Below are 23,531 nucleotides of genomic sequence, written 5' to 3'. Positions count from 1 at the left end.
ATTTAAATATTACTCCATAATCTGCTGTTGTAGTGTTAGTTCTGAGTGTCATTTCATTCTTACTGTATTTGTAAGCAAAGTGCACTCAGGTATGTACAGTGTTTGCTTTAGGTTACAAAGTGCGTTACTTACTAGTTCTTTTGAGGAGCTAAGGTTGACTGAAATGATTCTCAGAAGCTAAAGCATTTTCCAACCATACCAATATGTGATACTATCCTGTCAAGTAAAGCAGTGAGCTTGGATGAATCACTTTGTTTTTCAGAAACAATATATTTTCCAATTATGACAAACATATTTTCTGTTGAACTGAGACTTGTGACGTTTTCACCTATAATCTTCCAATGTAAAAATTTGTATGCATTAAGATATGGTGCACAACTTTTATTCCGAGACCTTGGTTTGTGATTTTTTTAAATTATAGGCTTCACTACTTTGGAGTTACTGACAGAAACTGGGAGTAGGGAATAGAATGAGCTTTTTTTACACATTATTCTAAAAATTGGAGCTAGATTTAACCTTCCTCTCCAAAGAAGGGTTCGTGAAACTGTTAATTGTGATTCAAGAAACGTTCAAACTTTCTCTTGATCTCACATTTTTATGCCTTATAAAGTTTTTCTGTAGCATTATATTCCAGTGTAATGTTCCACATAGGATGGTAAGTTCAACGTATTGTCTGCTTCATAACAAGAACAAAAGTTTGATATATTTATCTCCTTTTACATAGATTATATAGATATGCAATTATATAGATGTGAGATCTTAGGTTTTTATAAGCTTGGTCATTGGATATAACAGCAAAGATTAGGTAATATTACTTCTGTGTAATTAATTGTTCAGCCCACAGTTACAAAAAGAGTTCCAGTTTTGTGTGACCTACCTTGGAAAGGAAATCAAAGCCACGGAGAAGGTGCAGAAGAGATTCACTAAGATGACATCAAGAATGCGAGGCTTTAGTCAAAAGGAGGTTCAGAGGGGCTGTTCAAGATTATGAAGGGTTTTGACAGTTAATAGCGAAAAATGTTTCCACTTGTCAGTGATTCCGTAACTGGAGGGCATAAATCAAAGATTCAAAAGAATGGTTGGGAATTTTTTTTGTGTTTTATGCAGAGAGTTGTTAGGATATGGAATACTGAACCAGAAACAGTGGTGGAAATAGAATCTATAATTTATTTTAAAAGGGAGATGGATAAATTTGAAAAAGTAAAATCTAGAAAGGTGTATGAGAAACAGGCAGGGGAATGGAACTAATTGGTTAGCTCTTTCTGAGAGCTAGAGTGGACATAACAGGCTGAATGGCCTTTTTTCAAGCTGCAAAATTCTATTCTCCCACTTTCAACTGACAGTTTTTTTCCCCTAGATTGTACAACATATTGAACTGATGTTGGTAAATGGGTCTTTTTTGAACATTGTGAAGTTTTAAAGTGACCAATGCACATGTTAGCACAATATCAATGTAATATGATCCTCAGATATCCAGTCTGGTACTACACACATTAAAATATAATAATGAACAATTATACATAAAAATGCACTGTATTTGTTCAAGTGCTTTTCTTTATAACTTGGATTTTAGAACATTACTGAATGAAGCATTAAGGAAAGGCAGAGATTATTGCTTTGACTGTAAAGGGAAGGCTTTAACAAGTATTATAAAGAATACTGTGTTTAATAATGAATAAAAATGTATTCTGCTTGCAAAGTAAAATGCTTTCCAGTTTTCTAGCATTATGCATGCAAAACATTCTGATTTGTTTATGTTTTTTTTTAAGACCACGTACCAGAGGAACTTAGAGAACCATTTTACACAGACCAGTATGAACAGGAACACATTAAGCCACCTGTTGTCAACCTGCTTCTTTCTGCTGAGCTGTACTGTCGTGCTGGAAGTCTGATCTTGAAGAGTGATGCTGCCAAACCCCTACTAGGTCATGATGCAGTTGTACAGGCTCTTGCACAGAAGGGTCTTTATGTCACAGAGCAGGAGAAACTAGTGACAGAGAGAGATCTTCGCAAGAAACCTATTCAGATGGTGAGTGTTGAAAGAAATCAAGTTACCTTTGAGATATTACTACAAAAGTGTACATTTTCTTATGCTCTTTAGCTTCTTTTATGATGTCTTGTAGTTTAAGCTTTATATGAAACATATAGATAGGAAGTTTATAAGCTACTAAATATTGTACATCATGGTAACAATCTTTATATTCATTATTTTGATAACTCTCGTGAGCAGAAAAGATGATTTATTCATCTACATGAATTGATACACACACTAGTTGTTTTGTGTGTTCTGGATTTAATTTAGTCTTAATTTTGTATTGTCTAGGGGATCATTTAAATGCATACTTTACTTTTGACTGAGTTCCAGTGTTCACGTATGAATTATGTGCTGGCAGTTTCCAGTTCTTTGCGGTAGTAAAAGTTAAGGCTGTGGAGGATGCCCGATAGTTACAACAGACTGGATATTAACTCAGAGGTGGGGTGCTACTTTGAGGTCGGGAAACCTGTAAGAGTGGGTTTCTCAAAGGTCCTGCTGAATTTAACGGCAGAACCTGATCAGTTTTTTTTTTTGTCTCTGTTTCCCAGCTGCAGCCAGCTGGATTGAGGGGCTGGCTGTCCGGCGGGTAGGCCGTCAGTACCAGACCACAGCTGGAGAGTGGAAAGGAGCCGGAGAAGATGGGGCAGGTGGGAGGAGGGAGATTGGAGTCCAGAGCCAGGGAAGATCAGGGAGAGATGTGGAGTGGTAAAATGGTGGTTAAATATGAGGCATGCAGCCTCATTATAATATTTAATTTGCCAACCTGCCTCCTGCGAGTGGGTTGGTTGGAGACGGTTTGGGGGCAGATCAGTGTCTGGAGCCGGAGAGGCCGGAACAGGGAGGTGATCGGGTATGGAGCTAGGCACTTTCATGGTGGTTGGGGCAGATTGAAGGCCAGAGGCTGTTCAGAGATTAGGGTCGGGGTATATCAGAGGTCAGAGGATGATCAGAGGCCTTGTGGTGGTTCTAATTACTGCCAGTGCTTCTCTGTGTAAGTATGAGCTAAAGAAGCTTAGTTGTGAAAATATGTATTTCTAACTCGAGTACTGACACAAGGGGCAGTGTTTTCCCTGCGATCTTGTGAAACCTGACAGCAGGCTCAAATGCGGGTCGGAAGTCCACACTGCTGGTGGTGGGCGAAAAAAATGGTGGTCCACATGCGTGGGCTGCATGCTGCCAGGCCACCACAATCTTCCTCACAGCGGCCCAGGAAAATGAGTCAGTCGGGCCACCCTCCCCAATCACATGGAGGGGGCGGGCTCTCCGACGCAATGGCGTCAGTTGCCTGTGTGCAGGCACTGGTGCCATTTTTAAAGGTCAGCAAGCCCTGTTGGGTCATTTAAATTTTTAAAGGGCTACCCCCCCCCCCAGTGCACTGCCAATAAATCTATCGCCCCCTCCCCCCATAACAATTAAATTCAACATTTGCCCTCTTCACCCACCCCTCCCAAAACACTTAGCTTCAACACTTGACCTCCCCCCAAAACCGATCAAAGTGCAGAGGTCTCCCCCTTCCAACCCTCCCCACACTAGTAATTTACATTAGAGCCTGTTCCCCCCCATAATTGCACTAAAAATCATAAGTTCTCCCACTTCCCCGCCACAGTGGCGCCTGCTTTCCCTGAACGGGAAAGCGAAGGTGTGTGAGTGCTGGCCGCCACTCGGAAGATCACGGCCTGAAGGTAAGATCGCTGTTGATTTTATTTAACTGTATTCATTTCATTAATTTAAATATGTTAATCTGGGTCCTATAGAAAGTGAGTCTGCGGAATTAATAATGGATAATAAGGAGATGGCAGATGGATTGAACAGATATTTTGCATCGCTCTTCACTATTGAGGATACAAGTAACATCCCAGTATTAGCTGTAAGTCAGGAAATGGGAGGGAGGGAGGAACTCAAGAAAATTACAATCTCCAGGGAAGTGGTACTGAACAAATTGTTGGAGCTGTGGGCTGACAAGTCCTAATGGACTTCATCCTTGGGTGTTAAAAGAAGTGGCTGGTGAGATAGTTGATTGTTAATTTTCCAAAACTCCCCAGATTTGGGGAAAGTTCTGTTAGATTGAAAAATAGCGAATGAAACTCCTTTATTCAAAAAGGGATGAAGACAGAAAGCAGGAAACTACAAGCCAATTAGCTTAACATCTGTGTTAGGGAAAATGTTAGAAGCTATTATTAAAGCAGGGCATTTAGAAACATTCAAGATAATCGGGCTGGGTCAACATGGTTTTGTGAAAGGGAAATCATGTTTAACCAATTTACTGGAGTTCTTTGAGGGAGTTACATGTGCTGTGGATAAAGGGGAACTGGTGGATGTATTGTACTTAGATTTCCAGAAGGCATTTGATAAGGTGCCACATCAAAGGTTATTGCGGAAAATAAAAGCTCATGGTGTAGGGGGTCACGGAGCATCACCACTGCCGAGAAGATTGGGACCAACACTCCCGGCATCGGGCTGCCGCCTGAACAGTCTTTTGGCACCTCTGCCAAGGAGCCCGATGTCAGGAGCTCAGTAAAATCCCAGCCCCATGTGGGAAACAGTCACTCGTTGTGATTTTCCCCAGAGAAGCCAGTTAATGGCCAGAGGGTGGGCTCAACATCCAATTAAGGATGGCAGGTGGGCTCTCGAAGTTGGAGGGCCAATCAGAGGCCTTCTAGCTTAAAAGAAGCAGCAAGATGCAATGGAAGGTAAGTGAGGGAGAGGACGCTTCAAAATGGAGGCACCCTCCCTCCAACTTCTTTAAAGTTTAAATTAAAAATGGCTTTTGCAGCCAGGCCACCCCTGTGGGGGTCAGGGGTGGTCTGTGGTAGAGAACCTCTCTACAGGGCGGTCTGTGGCTGCTACTACATCCAGGCTAGCAGGAAGGGCCTCTAGGCCTGCCTGGAGTGCTGGCCCCCCTGGCCTGCTGCAGGGAGGCCACTTCCAGGCAACTAAACTGGTCCTGCTGCCTGTGGGGACTTGGCGGTCAACTGGAAAATCCCAGTCGGGCTCCCTTAATTGGCACTTAAGTGGTACTTAACGAATCTGCCACGTGCGGGCACTTAGCCCTACCGCTTTCCCATCCCACTTCCATGAAAAAGGCCCAGAGGCGGGATAGAGTCAGGGAACCAGCATGCTGGGCGGCAGTACTACATTTAACATCCAACCGCCTCTGCTCCCAGCCCTGGTAGGGCCTAAGCATTAGGCCCAGGGTATTTGTTCTTTTCACCCAAGAGTATGTGTGCTTCCTGTACTAATTCTGACAGCCTCTGCTGTATGCTTTTGACATCCAGTCCTCTGTAGTTGGCAGAAGCCCAGGGATGAGGAATGGAGGCCGACAGTATTAGTAAACAGCCTCACAATAATATAGGGAATATAGTAAAATGTTTAACATGTTCTTTGCTGGCAGTTATTAAGCTGATACCAGCACATAGGAAATAGGCATCTATGTAATTTGTCACCTTATCCATTTTGGCCAATTAGACATTGGTTATGAAATTATGCTAATAGAGAAATACTAGCTGTGTTGGTATGAAATTCCTTCCTCCACTGTTCAAACTGAGGTGTTAACCTGTTTATTTTAAGTGGTTTACTGTTTTAATCAAAGTAAACAAAAGAAGGAATTAATTGCATCCCATGTAGTCATTTCAAGACTGTTCTGTATCCTAAGTGCACTCATGGGAGGGCGGGGGCAGGGAGGTGAAGACAAGCTATGAAATAGCTAATGGCCAAGATAAGGTACAGTGATGATAAATGAAGGGCTGTGGATGTGTCAGAGCCTGAACATGTTACATTGATTACTGTCATCAGACAAGGTTGAAAAATGGTTGAGAGTTTTATTGATCCCTTCAGTGTACTGTAGCTGTATATGTAACAGTGTAATGAGGTTTTACTGGGGTTTTTTCTGTTCGTTTTTAAAGTTCAATCTGTGAAAGGAACACAAATTGAGTCTTTGTTAATTGCAGTAATGCAATCTAAGCCTGCTTTATCAGAAACATACAATGCCAAAAACTTTAAAATCATGCTTTGTCTTACAGTTAATGGTGGTAACTGTGTTCAAAAAATTGTTCAGTCCTTAGTGCAATGATGTAGTGACATAGAGTGTAGTAGACTGGATGTTAGACAGCCTGTAACTCATGAAAAATGCATTTTCTGAAGCATAAAGGTATTAGCATTCCATTTGCTTCCTTGACTCTTAATATCATTGACTAGAAGGTACAGCAAAAACATAGTTTTCCATAGTCTTTGCTTCTGACTGATATTCATGTTCTTCGGCTCAACAGCAAGCATTCAAGACTTTCGCGCATAAATTGCTGCTGGCATTATTAGCAGTTGAAGGCTTAATACATTTGGATGATATTCTTTTCTCCACTATTTTTGCGAATGTGTTGATGCTAGTGTTAAAATAGTAAATAAATCTTATACGAACAAATTTAAGTGTTCATTTATTTGGCCAACATTAACTTCTAGATTTCTGTAACTTGCAAAAGATGCTGAAACTTTCAATATGTCAGATCTCAGGAATCGGCTATGACTGCTTGTGGTGAAATAGGGAACAGTACTGATGTTTGTGTGTGTGTGATTGCTGGTGTAATTCCACTACATGCAAAGTTTCTTTGAGATGGCTGGAGCTAAAGATAAGTTCTTGGGTGAGAGAACACTTTCAGCTCTCTCCTGCATGCTACTAGTGAGAATTGTCACTGCCTTTTTGTATTTTATAATTCTTAGCAAAGAAGGTGCAACTATCAAAGGAAAAGACCAATAGCAGTTGCTTGAGTAGACTCCTCTCAGTAACTGGTCTTCAGAATCGAATTAATTTCATTCAAGAAACAAAGAATCAGAGAGGACGCGATCCCAGTCTTTAAAATGCAGTGATCAGTGGACAATGTATGATGAAGTCAGGCTGTCTACCTTGAACTGTGAAGAGAGCGAGTACAAAGTGAAAGAAAGCCTGTTTGTAAAGGAATCTCAATAGTGAAGAACATTGCCTAAACAGAACACAGCTTTAATTCATGCACTTAAAAATGGAATTATCAGATAATTTGAATGAAGTAACTGAGTTAAGTGTAGCCTGTATAACACAGTAGCACTGTCAAACGTGGTGTTTAAGTTGCACTCTGTCACGCCTTTCTGTTCTTGAAACATAAGATGTGATTTATACAGAAGATAATTCTTTTGAGCTACAAAAGCTTATTTTATTGGGAGTCTTCTGGTTTTGCTCCATATCGCTGAATTGACCTGGCTGGAAATTCACTGCTGCTTTCTGTTTAGTTCACTGAGTTAAAATTGCATTCGGGCCCCTCTAATGTCATTGGACCCCACATGCACATGTTAAAGAGAATTTCATCGGTTTTGAGCAGTGTCCTTGCCACCTGTTTAAGAGAGCAGGTTAAAATTCAAACTAGTCAGCTCCCGGCAGCTTCAGGGCAATTTTAGGTTCTTTTGAGCTGCAATACTATTCAATTTCCCTTAACATGGTGACATTGCAGCTTTGAATTAGTGTAAGCTGTGACAGTTTGTTCTGTGAACAATGTCTTGATTGCCTCTGAACTGTATATATGCTATGTGCACAGCTGGCAAGTATGAAAGTGGCTCTGTACCACAGTGTTACAAATGACAATAAATTGACATGGCACTTTTATTGGTGATGAACTTTACTAAGCAGCTGTGTCATAGCCTAAGACAGGAAAATGTGCTTTCTGTACATTTGAAATGAAATAAAAATCATCTTTATGAACATTGTCATAAGGTAGCTGAAATGTGAGATGTCATTAGAGGTAAAATAAACTCCTGTGCTGATTGGAAGTGTTTGGCTGAACAGATTTATGATTGCTATAGATCTTTGAGAACACTTGCCTTAAACCATAGTTAAGCAATCTCAATATTTCTGTTTGTAAGAATAAAATTTATAAAATATTGTACAACTTATCAGCAAGCTCAGGTTGAAAAGGGGAATCCTGTTGGCTTAGAGTGCATGAACAACATTTAAAAAAATTCATTCTTGGTATGTGGGTGTCACAAGCAAGGCCAACATTTATTGCCCATCCTTCGCTGCAGTCCATGTGGTGAAGGCACTCCCACAGTGCTGCTAGGTTGGGAGTTCCAGGATTTTGACCCAATGACGATGAAGGAATGACGTCCAAGCCTGGAATGGCGGGAAGCTTGGAGGTGATGGTGTTTCCATGCATCTGCTGTACATGTCCTTCTAGGTGGTTGGTTTGTGAGGTGGTGTCGAAGAAGTCTTGGCTAACTGTTGCAGTGCATCCTGTAAGTGGAACAGGATGGGCTGCTGATCACGTGAACTGCTTTGTCCTGGATGGTGTCAAATTGGAGGGAGTAATGAGTTATGTTGTCCATTTGTCTCTGAGATCTGAACCTGAATTCAACAGGAGCGACACCTGTTATAAAAGGCAAGCAAAATAAGTTTGTTCAGACTCAGTTCAGTTCCTGGTGAGTATGAGTCGACACTGCATTATTTAAAATAATTGCCCCATAGTGTTAAAATATTTATCTCCCAGTATTAGAAACACTCAGCTATATTAGAATATTCTCTTTGTAGTAAAATATTCATCTTGTAATAATAAAATACCCACCTTGTACTATTTAAAGTACTAACCCCAGAGTGTTAAAATACTGACTACAACCAGATTCTATGAAAATTACTCACCTTGTATTATTAAAATGTTTGCCTAATACATTTGAATGCAAAAGTAAGAGATTTTCCCCTTTAAAAAAAAAAGCTAATTGTAGCCTCTGTACGTGAACCAAAATGCAACTTTGGTTTTGTGCTCCCAGAACATCCTCCCTATTAGCCAATTTTATATCATTATCCCTAGAATGGAAGGAGTTTCTCTGTAAATCTAACCCACCGCATTAACTTACCTGCTGCTGAATATTGACACTCTGTACTGACATTCCACATTGAGTAGTAAAAAAAATCACCAGTCATCAGAAACAAATAAAATATCTTCAAAATCCACATTCATCCCGTTCCCTCCAGCTAAACGTTGGCTTACTTTCTATCCTGCATCCTCTGTAAACTTCAGCTCATCTAAAACTCTGCTACCTGTATCTTATCCTGCATCAAATTCCACTCGCCTATCATCCGTGTCCTCGCTGATTTACATTGACTCCCAGTCCTCCAATGCCTCAAATTTAAAATTCTTATTCTTGTGTTTAAGATACCCATCTTTATCTCTGTAAACTCCTCCAGCCTTATAACCTTGCACACCATACCCACCCCCCACCGGCCCAAATTCTTTGTTCCTCCGTCTCTCGTTTCTTTTCCATCCACCTCCCGCCCTTTGCCCCATTATTGGTGGCCATGCCTTTAACTGCCTAGATGACATGCTCTGTAATTCCCTTCCTAAACTTTCCGCCGTCGTGACCTCCTTCTAAAATGCACCTCTTCAACCCAGCTTTTGGTCGCCTCTCCTGATAACTCGTCTTTTGGCTCAGGATTCACTTTGTGACTGTTGAAAGGTCACAGACGTGAAACATTAACTGTGCTTCTCTCTCCACAGATGCTGCCTGACCTGCTGAGCATTTCCAGCACTTTGTTTTTATTTCAGATTTCCAGCATCTCCAGTATTTTGCTTTTATATTACTACAGAATATATAAATTCAGTAAATTTCAAGGGAATCCTTTTGGAACCCAGAGCAGAAATATTAATTTTAGTCATCCACAGACCTAGTGAAAATCAAAAGGATTATCTTTGGTTCTCCTTGCTGTCTGATCATTCCAAATATTGCTTTCCTTTTAAAAAGAAAATAGCTTCAACCTCCAGACATGTCAAAGTAAGGAACAATAAGGAATCTCAGAATGTATTAGGTTGTGTGTTCAAGCTGATGTAGATGAAGACAACATCTTTTGCATATTGCAGGAGGTTGGAATGCACAACAGATGTTTTTAACTTATTGTTGGAATGTGGGCATTGCTGGCAAGACTGCCATTTATTGACCATCTCTAGTTGCCCTTCTGAACCTGATGTTGGCTTCCTCCTTGAATTGTCGCAGTCCATGTCATGAAGGTGCTCCCACAGTGCTGTAGGTACAGAATTCCAGGATTTTCATCCAGCAACAATAAAGGAATGGGGATATATGTCCAAGTCAGGTGATGTGTGACTTGGAGGGGAGCTTGGAGGTGATGGTATTATAGAGTGTCAGCATAGAAGGAGACCATTCAGCCCATCATGCCTGTGCTGGCTCCTTAGTCTCACTTCCCTGCTCTTTCCCCATAGCCCGAAAAAAAAATTTCTCTTCACCATCCCTTCAGACAGTGCATTCCAGATCGCCACTCGCATGACGTGAATGTCTTCTGGTATGGGGGCACGGATTGCTTCATTATCTGAGGAATTATGAGTGAAGCTGAACACTATGTAATCATCGGTGAACAGTTCCAGCTCTGACCTTATGAAGGAAGGTAGGTCATTGATGTAGCAGCTGAAGATAGTTGGGCCTGGGATGCTGCTGTGAGGAACTTTTGCAGTAATGTCCTGGAGCTGAGATGATTGGCTTCCCACAGCCACAACCATCTTCCTTTGTTCCTCTGAGGCTAGCTGATTGTTCACAAGTCTGGCATTCAATGTCCTGCTGCCCCTGTAACAGCTGATTAGGGAACTAAGACACAGTTGAATATGACAAAGGTGTTGACAAAGGACAGGAACACTTCTCTATTGGAAGTGCCTCCTACATATGGTTTATCCAGTGCTTGTCAGAAGATGGAGTGGGTGAGTTTAACCATTTTTTAAAATTGAATTTCTTAATACAATATTAGCAGGCATTTTTCATTAATATTAAGCGTTTGGTCTGGTTTACTGCCCAGAAGTCAGCACCTAGGATTGTAGTCAGCTGAACACCGAGTACGGTGCAGCCATGTATATGTACTCAATACTAGACCTGGAAAAATTCTGTTTGGCTAGAACATGAGAGTTTGGAGTGGAGCAGTATCTGGCAGAGAAAGCCAAGATTTGGGATGATATCATTCATTTGAGAGAAGTATTGCAAACATAGTGCATTATCATTAAATCTCTTTTTCGTAATCTGTTGCAGATCTGTAGACTGAAACCAGTGTTTAAGCAACACTTTAGGTAAACAGCAATTTAATTATCTCTTTTTCAGTGAAGACAACAGTATGCTGGGATAAGTAGAGGGTTATTGTGTTACATGTCCCTGAGACAAATATATCAGGGCTGCATTGTTTCATTTAAAGTAAATCAGAATGAAAGCCCATCGTCTTAACAGTGACTGTTCACTCTATTGTGAATTATTCTGGAGCTTGATGTAATTGAATTATAAACTGGAGCAACTAGTCACTTGTGAATACTGCAGTGATGGGAAAAGAATCAGGAAGAAATCCATTAGCGTCTATTTGTCACCAGTTGCATAGAACTACATAGAATATACAGCACCGAAACAAGCCATTTGGCTCAACTAAACTGTTATACACCACGAGTCTCCTCCCATTACATCTATCTCCTCTCAGCCTTTCAGCATATCTTTTCCATTTTTCCTCACGTAGTTGTCTAGTTTCCTTTTGAAAGCATCTAAGCTATTTGCCTCACCCAATTCCTGTGGTTATGAGTGTCACAGTTGAATGACTCTCTGAATAAAGAAATTTTTCCTTTATTTCCCTATCGGATTTACTAGTACCTATCTTAATGGCTTCGAGTTTTGAATTTTCCCACCAGTAGCTACATTTTCTCTGCATCAACCCATTCATAATTTTGAAAACCTCTATCAGGTCTTCTCTTAAAGTCTTTAAAAAAAACGCAACTCGTTCAATCTTTCCCGATAGCTGTGATGGCCTGGGTTTTATCCCTGCGACGGGGGTCCCGGTGGTGGACCAGAAGGCTGGGGGTGGAGACCCCAACTCGCCCCTGTTTCGCACCCCCAGTTCGATTTCACCGCAGGCAGCCAATTAACTGCTAGCCGTTGGGGACATCGTCCCTTTAAGGGACGAGCTCCCGCCTCCAGAGCTGCTGGCCAATTGGAGGGCTGGGAGCTGTCCAGTACTGGTAGCACCACCGGTAGCAGTAGCCACTGCCAGTATTGCAGGGGGCCTACAGAGGACAAGATGTCTCCAGGATTAGGTAAGTGGGGTTGGAGTCGCCGGGGCCATTCAGGCAGGCCCTGTTTGGGGGAGAGGCGGGGGAGTTGGCAAGGATGAGGTGGCTGGTTTTGCCACAGGGGTGACCATCGCCACCTGGGGACCCCTCCAGGGGCCATGGATTACCCCCAGAGGAGGGATTCCCCCCCCGAGCCCACTAGAAGGCCACCGGTCTCACCTGGTGGAGCCTCCACGCGGTTGAATGCCCCTCCAACATTAATAAAATTGGAGCAGAGGGGGAGTCTGCCATTAATTGACCACTTAAGGGCCTTAATTGGCCTGGGGTGATCCCTGCCCCCGGACAAAATGGCAATGGGCCAGGACAACATCAGGTATGCCGCCCGATGCTGCCCCTTGCCATTTTGTGTGCTTCCCCACCTCTGTTCCCATCTCCAAGGGCAGGATAAAATCCTGCCCCATCTCTCAGTTCTGGTACCATCCTTGTAAACCCTTTTTGTGCTTTCTCCAGTGCTTCTATGTCCTTTTTATAGTATGGAGACCAGAATTGTGGATAGTACTGTAAGTATGGCCTGAGCAGGGTCTTGTACAAGTTTAACATAACTTCACTACTTTTGAATTTTCTACTCCTAGAAATAAATCCTAATGTTTTGTTAGCATTTTTAATTGCTTTGCTAACCTGTGATGCTGCTTTGGATGATTTGTTCACATGTACCCCTCGATATCTTTGTTGCTTTTCTACCCCATTCAGTTTCTTATCTTCTAAGGTGCAGTTGTTGTGTCTAATTTTCCAACCAAAGTGCATCACTTCACATTTATCTACGTTAAAGTTCATTTGCCACTTAACTTCCCAGTCTGTAAGATTATATTTCATTCTTCAGTGTTAGCCATATCTTGCTATCATCTTATTTAGCTATTGCCTACAAGTTTTGATATTGAGTTTCTTATTCCTAAATCCAAATCATTAATGTAAATTAAGAATAATGGTGGTCCCAGCACTAATCCTTGTGGAACATTGCTTTCTGCCTTCCTCCTATCTGATTAACTACCCTTAACCCCAACCCTCTGCTTTCTATTTTTTAGTCAATTTGCTATCCACTCAGCTATTTGTCCCCTGACTCCGCACGCCCGAACCTTTGTCATGAGCCTACCATGTGGTACCTTATCAAAGGCCTTTTGAAAATGCAAGTATATGATATCTACTGCACTACCCTTGTCTACTCTTTCATTTATCACTTTGTAGAATTCTATCAGATAAATTAAGCATGATTTAGCCTTTCAAAATCCACATTGACTATTTTTATAATATTTTCTGTTTCTAGATGCTCTTTGATCACGCATCCAGTATCTTTCCTATCCCTGGCGTTAGGTCTATCGCTCCCACACCTCTGACATTCTTTTGTACATTGGAACAACATTAGCTCTCTGTCAGCCCTTTGGCACTATCTCCTCTTTCTCTAGAGATGTATATTTATATATTTATATTAAACTAGTGCCTCTGCTCTCTCCTTTCTAATTTCCTTGAGTATGTGTGGCTACATACCATCCAGACCTGTGTTTTATCCTCTTTTAGTTTTGCTAGTTTGCCAACTATTTTCTCCTGTCCCAAGTGTCTTAATATTCTTTTTAAGCTCATCCTCGAGTGAGGTGTTTGTCGTCATCTTCTTTAGTAAAAAGTGAGGAAAAGTAGTTACTTAATACATCTGCTATTTCTCTGTAATTGCCTGTGAGTTTATCTTGCTCATCCTTTAGTGGTGCTGTCCCTACTTAAATTTTCCTCCTTCTGTTTATGTATCTACAGAACACTTGATTATTTCTTTTTCTGTTCCATGATAATTTGATTTTGTAATTTCTCTTCACCTTCCTGATTTTTTCTAACTTTTTAAACTGGGAATGGTAGCACAGTGGCAGTGTTACTATACTACTAATAGAGAGGCACATACTAAGTGGGACGACTTCAAATCCCATGGCAACTGGGGGAATTTGAATTCAATTAATTAATAAATCTGGAATAAAAAGCTAGTCTCAGTAATGATGATTGAGACATTACCAGATTGTTGTAAAAACCTATCTGGCTCACTAATGTCCTGCAGGGAAGGAAGTCTGTCATCCTTCCTGGTCTGACCTACAGCAATGTGGTTGACTCTTAACTGCCCTTTGAAATGGCCTAACAAGCCACTGAGTTGTATCAAACCATTACAAAATAGTCAAATAAGAATAAAACCAGATGGACCATCTGAACACCTGAAACGACAAAGCGCACCTTGTCCAGTTGACCCTGCAAAGTCCTGCACACTAACATCTGGGGACTTGTGCCAAAATTGGGAGAGCTGTCCCACAGACTAGTCCAGCAACAGCCTGACATAGTCATTCTCACCAAATCATACCCTACAGCCAATGGGAGTCCTCAACATTGATTCTGGACCCCATGTCGTCTCATGGCATCAGATCAAATAAATTTCCTGATTACCAACTACTACTCTCTCTCTTAGCTGATGAATCAGTGCTTCTCCATGTTGAACATCACTTGGAAGAAGTACTGAGGGTGTCAAGGACACAGAATGTACAGCACCACTACTGACTGAGCTGGCCGAGTCCTGATGCACATATCTTCCAGACTCGACCTGTGGCAAGTGGTGAGAGAATCAAGAAGAGGGAAAAACCTGCTTGACCTTGTCCTTGTCATTCTACCTGTTAAAGATGGATCTGTCCGTATAGTCCTTGTGGAGACAAAGTCCTGTCTTCACACTGTGGCCACCCTCCATCGTGTTGTGTGGCACTACCCTCATACTAATGGGATAGATTCAGAACAGATCTGGCATCTCAAAACTGGACATTCATGAGACACTGTGGTCCAGCAGCAGCAGAATTATATTCAACCACAAACTGTAATCTCATGGCTTGATATATCCCTCAATCTACCATTATCATCAAGCCAGGGGACCAACACTGGTTCAATAAGGAGATTAGGAGAGCATGCCAGGAGCAGCATCCAGGCAAACCTAAAAATGAGGTGCCAACCTGGTGAAGCTACAACACACGACTACATGCATGCATGACAGTGGAAGTAGCAGGCTACAGACAGAGCGAAGCGATCCCGCAACCAACGAATCAGATCAAAGCTCTGCAGTCCTGCCACATCCAGTCATGAATGGTGGTGAACAATCAAACAACTAACCAGAGGAGGAGGCTCCACAAACATCCCCATCCCCAATGATGGAGTAGCCTATCATATCAGTGCAAAAGATATGTCTGAAACATTTGAACCATCTTCAGCCAGAAGTGCTGTTTGGATGATCCATCTTGGCCTCCTCCCGAGGTCGCCAGCATCACAAATACCAGCTTTCAGCCAATTCAATTCACTCCACGTGATACCAAGAAACGGCTGAAGGCATTGGATACAGCATAGGCTATGGGCCCTGACAACATGGCTGTAGTATTGACGACTTGTGCTCCAGAACTAGCTGCACCCTTAGCCAAGCTGTTCCAGTACAGCTACAATACTGGCATTCACCCGACAACATGGAAAATTGCCCTGGTATTGGGCTTCGGCTGGTAAGTGGCAAATAACATTTGTGCCACACAAGTGCCAGGCAGTGGTCATCTCCAACAAGCAAGAAGCTGACCACCTGCCCTTGACATTCAATGGCATTACCCTCGCTGAATCCCCCATCGTTTAACATCCTGAGAGTTACCTTTGACCAGAAACTGAACTGGACCAATTATATCAATACTGTGGCTACAAGAGCAGGTCAGAGGCTAGGAATTCTGTGGCAAGTGACTCATCTCCTGACTCTTGAAAGCCTGTCCACATCTACAAGGTAAAAGTGAGGAGTGCGATGAAATACTTTTCACTTGTCTGGATGAGTGCAGCTTCAACAACTCGAGAAACTCAACACCATCCAGGAGAAAGCAGTCTGCAAAATCGCACCCCATCAGCCACCTTAAACATTCACTTCCTCCACCACCAGCAGACACAGCTATCCGTGTGTTCCATCTACAAAATGCACTGCAGCAACTTATTAGGGCTGCTTCGACAGCATCTTCCAAATCCACAACCTCTACCACCCAGACAGACAAGGGCAACAGACACATGAACACCACCACCTGCAAGTTCCCCTCAAGCCACACACCATCCCAACTTGGAACTATATTACTGCTTCTTCACTGTCGCTGGATCAAAATCCTGGAACACCCTCCCTAACAGCAGTGTGGGTGTACCCGCACCAGATGGACTACAGTGGTTCTCGAAAGTGGCTCACCTTCTCCAGGGCGATCGAGGATGAGCAATAAATGCTGGCTTTGCTGGTGGCACTCACATTCCATGAATGAATAAAAAAGCTTCTCTCCTAAATTCGTCATACTCCTTTTTGTCCTCTAGTCGCTAAGTACTTATATTACTTTTACTTTCGATTCAATTTTCCCTTTAGTTTTTTATTCATCCAAGGTGCTTCATAATTATCTTGTTTGTTTTTGGCTTTTAGTGGGCTCCATTTCTCTTCAACTCTTGATTACCCTTTTAAAGATTTCCCACTGTTTGTTTGTCTCCTTGTTTTTTAAGATTTTCTCCAAGTTTATCGTCTTTAGTTCCACCCTCATTTCCTCATAATTTTCTCAAATCCAAGCTATTACTTAGTCTTTGCTCTACATAGAGTTATACAAAACAGAAACAGGCCCTTCAGCCCATCATGTCCGTGCTGGCCATCAAGCACCTATCAATTCTAATACCATTTTCCAGCACTTGGCCCGTAGCCTTGCAGGCTATGGCATTTCAAGTAGTCATCTAAATACTACTTAAATGTTGTGAGGATTCCTGTCTCTACCACCCCTTCAGGTAGTGTGTTCCAGATTCCAACCACCTTCTGGGTGAAAATTTTTTCCTCAAATCCCCTCTGAACCTCCTGCCACTTACCTTAAATCTGGGCCCTCTGGTTATTGACACCTCTGCTAAGGGAAAAAGTTCTTCCTATCTACCGTATCTATGCCCCTCATAATTTTGTATAACTCAATCAGGACCCCCCTCAGCCTTCTCTGCTCTAAGGAAAATAACCCTAGCCAATCCAGTCTCTCTTCATAGCTGAAATGCTCCAGCCCAGTTAACATCCTGGTGAATCTCCTCTGCACCCTCTCCAGTGCAATCACATCCTTCCTATCGTGTGGTGCCCAGAACTGTACACAGTACTCCAGCTGTGGCCTAACTAGCATTTTATACAGCTCCATCATAACATCCCTGCTCTTATGTTCTATGCCTCGGCTAATAAAGGCAGGTATGCCATATGCCTTCCTAACCATCTTATCTACCTGTGCTGCTGCCTTCAGTGATCTATGGACCAGTACACCAAGGCCCCTCTGTACTGCCTAGGGTCCTGCCATCCATTATATATTCCCTTGCCTTGTTAGTCCTCCCAAAATGCATCACCTCACACTTCTCAGGATTAAATTCCATTTGCCACAGCTCCGCCCATCTTACCAGCCCATCTATATTGTCCTGTAATCTAAGGCTTTCCTCCTAACTTTTTACGACACCACCAATTTTCGTGTCACCTGCGAACTTACTGATCATACTTCATATATTCACATCTAAATCATTAATGTACACTACAAACAGCAAGGGACCCAGCACCGATCCCTGTGGTACACCACTGATCACAGGATTCCAATCACAAAAACACCCCTCGACCATCACCCTCTGCCTCTTGTCACTAAATCAATTTTGGATCCAATTTGCGAAATTGTCCTGACCACCTTGACCAATCTCCCATATCACTTGTATCACTCTCAATTCTGATCTTTAACCTTATCATGTTGTATAAAAACTAAAGCTTTTTAGCCACATTGCTTGCTTATTGTTAAAAACAGAATTTTGCATAAAATATCAAAATGTTCAATTGATGTATCATAGAGTGATAGAAAGAAAGACTTGCATTTATATTGCTCTTTCCCTATCCTCGGGACATCCCAAAGTACTTAACAGCCAATGAAGTACTTTTTGAATTATAGGCACCACGACAACCAATTTGGACAGAGCAAGGTCCCACAAACAACTATGTGTTGATGAACAAATGATCAGTTTTAGTGATGTTGATTGAGGGATAAATATTGTCTAGGGCACCGGGGATAACTCTCCTCCTCCTTGAAATAGTGCCATGGGACCTTTTGCGTCCACCAGAGAGGGCTGATGAGGGCTCAGTTTAAGGTCTGATCTGAAAGTCAGCAGTTGCACCAGTGCAGCACTCCCTCAGTACTGCACTGGAGTATCAGCTCAAACCTTTGGAGTGGGGCTTGAGCCCACAGTCTTTTGACTCAAAGATGAGAGTGCTACCAACTGAGCCACAGTTGACATGCTGCGGTGCAGACGGAGTCCATGCGGCCCATCTTGCATGTGCTGGCTCTTTGGTCGAGCTATCCAATTAATTGCACTTCCCCCTGCTGTTCCCTCATTGCCCTGTAAATGTTTTCCCTTCAAGTATTTATCCAGTTCTTTTACAAAGGTTATTCACAAATCTGTTTTCACTACGCTTTAAACAGCGTATTCCTGATTGCAACAACTTGCTGTGTAAAAAAAAAAAAAAGTTTTTTCATATCACCTCTAGTTCTTTTACTAATCACCTTAAATCTATGTCTTCTGGTTATTGACCCTTATCCACTGGAAGTATTTTCTCTTTATTCAGTCTATCAAAAGCATTCATGATTTTGAACACCTCTACCAAATCTTTTCTTAACCTTCTCTGCTGTAAGGAGAACAATCCCAGCTTCTTCAGTCTCTCCATGTAACTGAAGCCCCTCATCCCTGCTACCATTCGAGCAAATCTCTTCTGCACCATCTCCAAGGCCTTGATGCCCTTCGAAAGTTTGGTGCCCAGGATTGAACATAATGTCTCAGTTGAGGCTTAACCAGTGTTTTATAAAGGTTTAGCTTAATGTCCTTGTTTTTGTACCTTATTCCAATATTAATAAAGCCAAAGATCCCAAAAGTTTTTAACAGCCTTCTCAACTTGTTCTGCCATCAAAGATTTGTGAACATGTGTGTTTGTTTATGCAAAGTAAAATGCTGCCCTTGCAAAACAATTTTAAAATGACTGTCAGTGAAAATAAAATATATATATGTTAATGCTAATTGGTGGTGTGGACATAGATTTCTATGTACTTGTACAAAGCCATCAGAAAAGGGCTTCAACCCTATCCATTTGGCCTTGATAGTTTTTCAGTGGCCAAACCACATTTTTATATTTTAAAGCACTGTCCCAGTGCAAATGTTGTCTAAATTCTAGGGTTGACTCACTGAGTTGCAGAGAGAATGTTGTCATAGACTGCACTGCACACAGCTGTATCATTTAATAATTTATCACCAATTTCATATGCAACTGTATTTCATTAAGTACAGTTTAGATAAACTGATTAATATTCAAGTCCTGTTGTCTGCATGTGAAGATCGAATTATGACTTATCAATAGTCTATTTAGAAATAATGGAAAACTCAAGTTCTGCATCTGTCATATAATTGTATGAAACACAAGCAGCTTTCTAATTATTTTAGAAGGAGGCAATTACGCAGAAAGATTAGTAAGGATGCAAAGTGATTTTAACTTAGACCAGATGCTAAACACACTACCTGGATGCTGTGTATACCTACCTAATGTCAATTTTTAAATGTTTAGAAAAGGGGCTTCTCCCTTCCACACTTCCTAAACATTTAGGGGGAAAAATTTGTTTGCGCCACTTCAAGCAGCACTGCACAGACTTGCATTGATTCCCTGGTGGCAGACAGCACCTCGGGCCAATGGCTGTGAAACCTGTGTAGGTTTCCTCATTGAAGATAATTGTTTTAACTGCTGGGAGAGATTTTTGGCCACACCCATATCCAGGCAAGTGCACCACTGCCTCTTGGGCAAGAATGTTTCAATTTCAGCCCGGCAACACAAGTTCTGCCAATAAAGATCAAGAGGGAAGCAGTGGCAGACATTTAAGGGGATATTTCAGAATACTCAGAATAAGTATATTCCTACTATGAAGAAGAATTCTAAGGGGAGGACCCACCATCCGTGGTTAACTAAAGAAATTAAGGAAAGCATCAAACTTAAAGAAAAAGCATATGATCGCACAAAGATGAGTGGCAGGTCAGATGATTGGTCAGAATATAAAGAGCAGCAGAGAATGACTGATCAGGAGAAAGAAATTAGAGTATGCGAGGAAGCATGCTAGAAATGTAAAAACGGATAGCAAGAGTTTCTACAGGTATTTAAAAAGGAAAAGAGTAAGAGTGTTGGTTCTCTAGAGAGTGAGAATGTGGAGTTAATAGATAATAAGGAAATCGCAGATGAAATGAACAAATATTTTGCTTCTGTGTTCATTATAGAGGATACAAAAAATATTCCGGCAATAGCTGTAAATCAGGAGCTGGAAGGAAGAGTGGAACTTGCTGAAATTACAATCACCAGGGAAACGGTACTGAGCAAACTGATGGAGCTGCAGATTGACATGTCCCCGGGTCCTGATGGGCTTCATCCTAGGATCTTAAAAGAGCTGGCTAATGAGGTAGTAGATGCGTTGGTGTTAATTTTTCAGAATTTGCTGGATTCTGGAAACGTTTCATCAGACTGGAAAATAGCAAATATTCAAGAAGGGTGGAAAACAGAAAACAGGTAACTATAGACCAATTAGCTTGATGTCTGTTGTGGGGAAGGTGTTAGAATCGATCGTTAAGGAGGCTATAGCTGGGCACTTGGAAAAACTCAAGGTAATCGGGAATAGTCAGCATGGTTTTATGAAAGGGAAATCATGTTGAACCAATTTATTGGAGTTCTTTGAAGGAGTAACGTGTGCTGTGGATAAAGGGGAGCCTGTTGATGTACAGTACATAGATTTCCAGAAGGCATTTGACAAGGTGCCACATAAAAGGTTATTGTGCAAAGTAGGAGCTCATGGTGTTGGGGGTAACATATTAGCATGGATAGAAGATTGGCTGGCTGGCAGAAAACAGAGTGTATGTATAAATGGGTCCTTTTCTGATTGGCAGGATGTGTCAAGTGGAGTCCCGCAGGGGTCTGCTGGGGCCTCAACATTTTACAATTTATATCAATGACTTAGATGAGGGGGAGCAATAGCATGGTAGCTAAATTTGCAGATGACACAAAAATAGGTAGGAAAGTATGTTGTGAAGAGGACATAAGGAGGTTGCAGATCGATAGGTTGAGTGAGTGGGCATAAATCTGGCAGATGGAGTGTAATGTGGGAAAATGTGAAGTTGTTCACTTTGGCAGGAAGAATAAAAAAGCAGAGTATTACTTAAACAGAGAATGACTGCAGAATTCCGAGGTGCAGAAGGATCTAGGTGTTCTAGTGCATGAGTCACAAAAAGTTAGTATGCAGGTACAGCAAGTCATAAAGAAAGCTAATGGAATGCTGTCCTTTATTGCGAGAAGAATTGAAAATAAAAGTAAGTATGTGATGCTTCAGTTATACAGGGCATTGGTGAGACCACATCTCGAATACTGTGTGCAGTTTTGGTCTCCTCATTATTTAAGGAAGAATATAAATGCGTTGGAGGAGGTTCAGAGGAGGTTTACTAGATTGATATGTGGAATGAGCGGGTTGACTTATGAGGAAAGATTGGACAGACTGGGCTTGTTTTTACTGGAGTTCAGAAGAGTGAGGGGAGACTTGATTGAAGTATATAAGATCCTGACGGTCTGAACAAGGTGGATGTGGGAAGGATGTTTCAGAGTCCAGAACTGGGGGGCACTGTTTAAGGGTCGCCCTTTTAGGACGGAGATGAGGAGAATTTTTTTCTCTGAGAGGGTTGTGCGACTCTCTGCATCAGAAGGTGGTGGAGTAGATAGATTCTTGTTAGGCAAGGGAATCAGAGACAGTATGGGGGTAGATGGGAGTGTGGAATTCGAGACACAAACAGATCAGCCATGATCTTATTGAATGGCAGAGCAGGCTTGAGGGGCCGAATGGCCTACTTCTCCTCCTAATTCGTATGTTTGTATGCCATGGCTGGAACCCAAACATGCAATCCAGAAATCGTGAGTTTGAATCCCAGCATGGCAAGTTGTGTAATTGAATTCAATAAATCTGGTAATATGTAGGCTAGCCTTAGATAAAATGAGCTTGATAGCTGCCAGATTGTCACAAGGAACGAATTGTTGCACTGAAGTATTACAGGAAAGAGATGTGCCATGGCTACCTAGTCTACCTTACAAGTGACTCCAGTCTCGCACAATGTCGCTGGAAAGGGATGTGCCATGCTTACCTAGTCTGCCTTACATGTAACTCCTGTCTCGCACAATGTGGTTGACTCTTAAATCCCTCAGGGCAACTAGGGATGAATAATAAAATACTGCCTTGCCAGTGTTGCCCACATCCTAAACACAAGTAAAAAAGCAACTGTTGCGACTGTTCTGAGACTGATAACTGCAGTGTAAAAGTACCCTTAGACCCTTTAACAAATTGGTGCAAAACTTGACAGACCTCAAGGGGACTAATGTTTGAAGGTCAGTTAGGGCTGGCATTCACATTCATGATTCACTGTTTTAAGTATCTTAAGTCTCTATTTTAAGACCCTCAAGGGCATTCTAAATAAAGTATCTAATTTAATATTGTTTGGTTTCTGGACTGATATAGCAGCAAATAGGATAGAATTTGATGCAACGAGGATACTGCTGCACTGTTGGTGTGAAGGTAGAGAATTTGATTTATGGATACATGGTAGGAACTATTACATTTTATTGCTTTGTTCTGGGGAAATAGATTTAAAATACAGCAGACCATTTCGTTGATTCTGGAATTCAAACTAGGTACTTTGTTCAAACTGTGGCAACTCCAAGTGGGGTCACTATATGACTTGGCATTTCTTACTGCTTAACTTATCCCATCTATCCCATGTGTTGAGAATTCAGTACCGAATGTACTGTTAGAAATGTAAGCTGTTGTGACTCTTTTTCAAGTTAGTCTAATGACTATTATAGAATTTTAAGAAATGATTAAATATTATTTTGTTCAAGACTAGTAATGCCCTTACTTTCAGAAGAGTTCCAAATTCAGTGGGGCGTGAAAGCCATCTGTTCTCTTCATCTGAGCAGGGGTTGCTGTAACATCTCATTTGGAGAACTAAATTCAGCCCCTGTTCAGTCCAGGTTGCAAAAGTATTGTAAAACAAATCTAAACTTTGTGAAAACTTAGTCCTTATTTTTGGGTTCTGCCTCCTAATTGAGGAGCTCTGGGAGCTAACCTTTGCTGCTGTCAAGAGAACTAATTTCAAAAGGTGTTCCAGACGCATTAAAATATAAACATTGCAGACTTCATATTTTCAGCTGGGAAGCAGTTGACAGGCTCATTCACACATCAGTTATTGTGACAGTTACTTGTTCATAACAATAGCTTAAAGGGGCGGGGGTGGGGGTGCATTGTCTCTGTGCCAGATTCATCATCAGTGCACTCCATTAT

The 23,531-nt window shown here is 41.7% G+C and overlaps 1 protein-coding gene across 3 annotated transcripts in view; it reads left to right on the top strand.

Annotated features, from left to right (window-relative positions):
- The window catches only part of camsap2a (calmodulin regulated spectrin-associated protein family, member 2a), a 234,924-nt gene that overhangs the window by 17,410 nt on the left and 193,983 nt on the right, over window positions 1-23,531 (top strand). For all 3 annotated transcript variants that reach the window (XM_068037604.1, XM_068037603.1, XM_068037602.1), the window contains exon 2: window positions 1,770-2,029. In XM_068037604.1, coding sequence (XP_067893705.1) covers window positions 1,770-2,029 — 260 coding nt within the window. The remainder of the gene's footprint in view (window positions 1-1,769; window positions 2,030-23,531) is intronic.

The sequence above is a fragment of the Heterodontus francisci genome, chromosome 8, assembly GCF_036365525.1.
Source record: "Heterodontus francisci isolate sHetFra1 chromosome 8, sHetFra1.hap1, whole genome shotgun sequence".
Classification (NCBI taxonomy): Eukaryota; Metazoa; Chordata; class Chondrichthyes; order Heterodontiformes; family Heterodontidae; genus Heterodontus; species Heterodontus francisci.
This window is presented reverse-complemented; position numbering and strand designations above follow the sequence as displayed.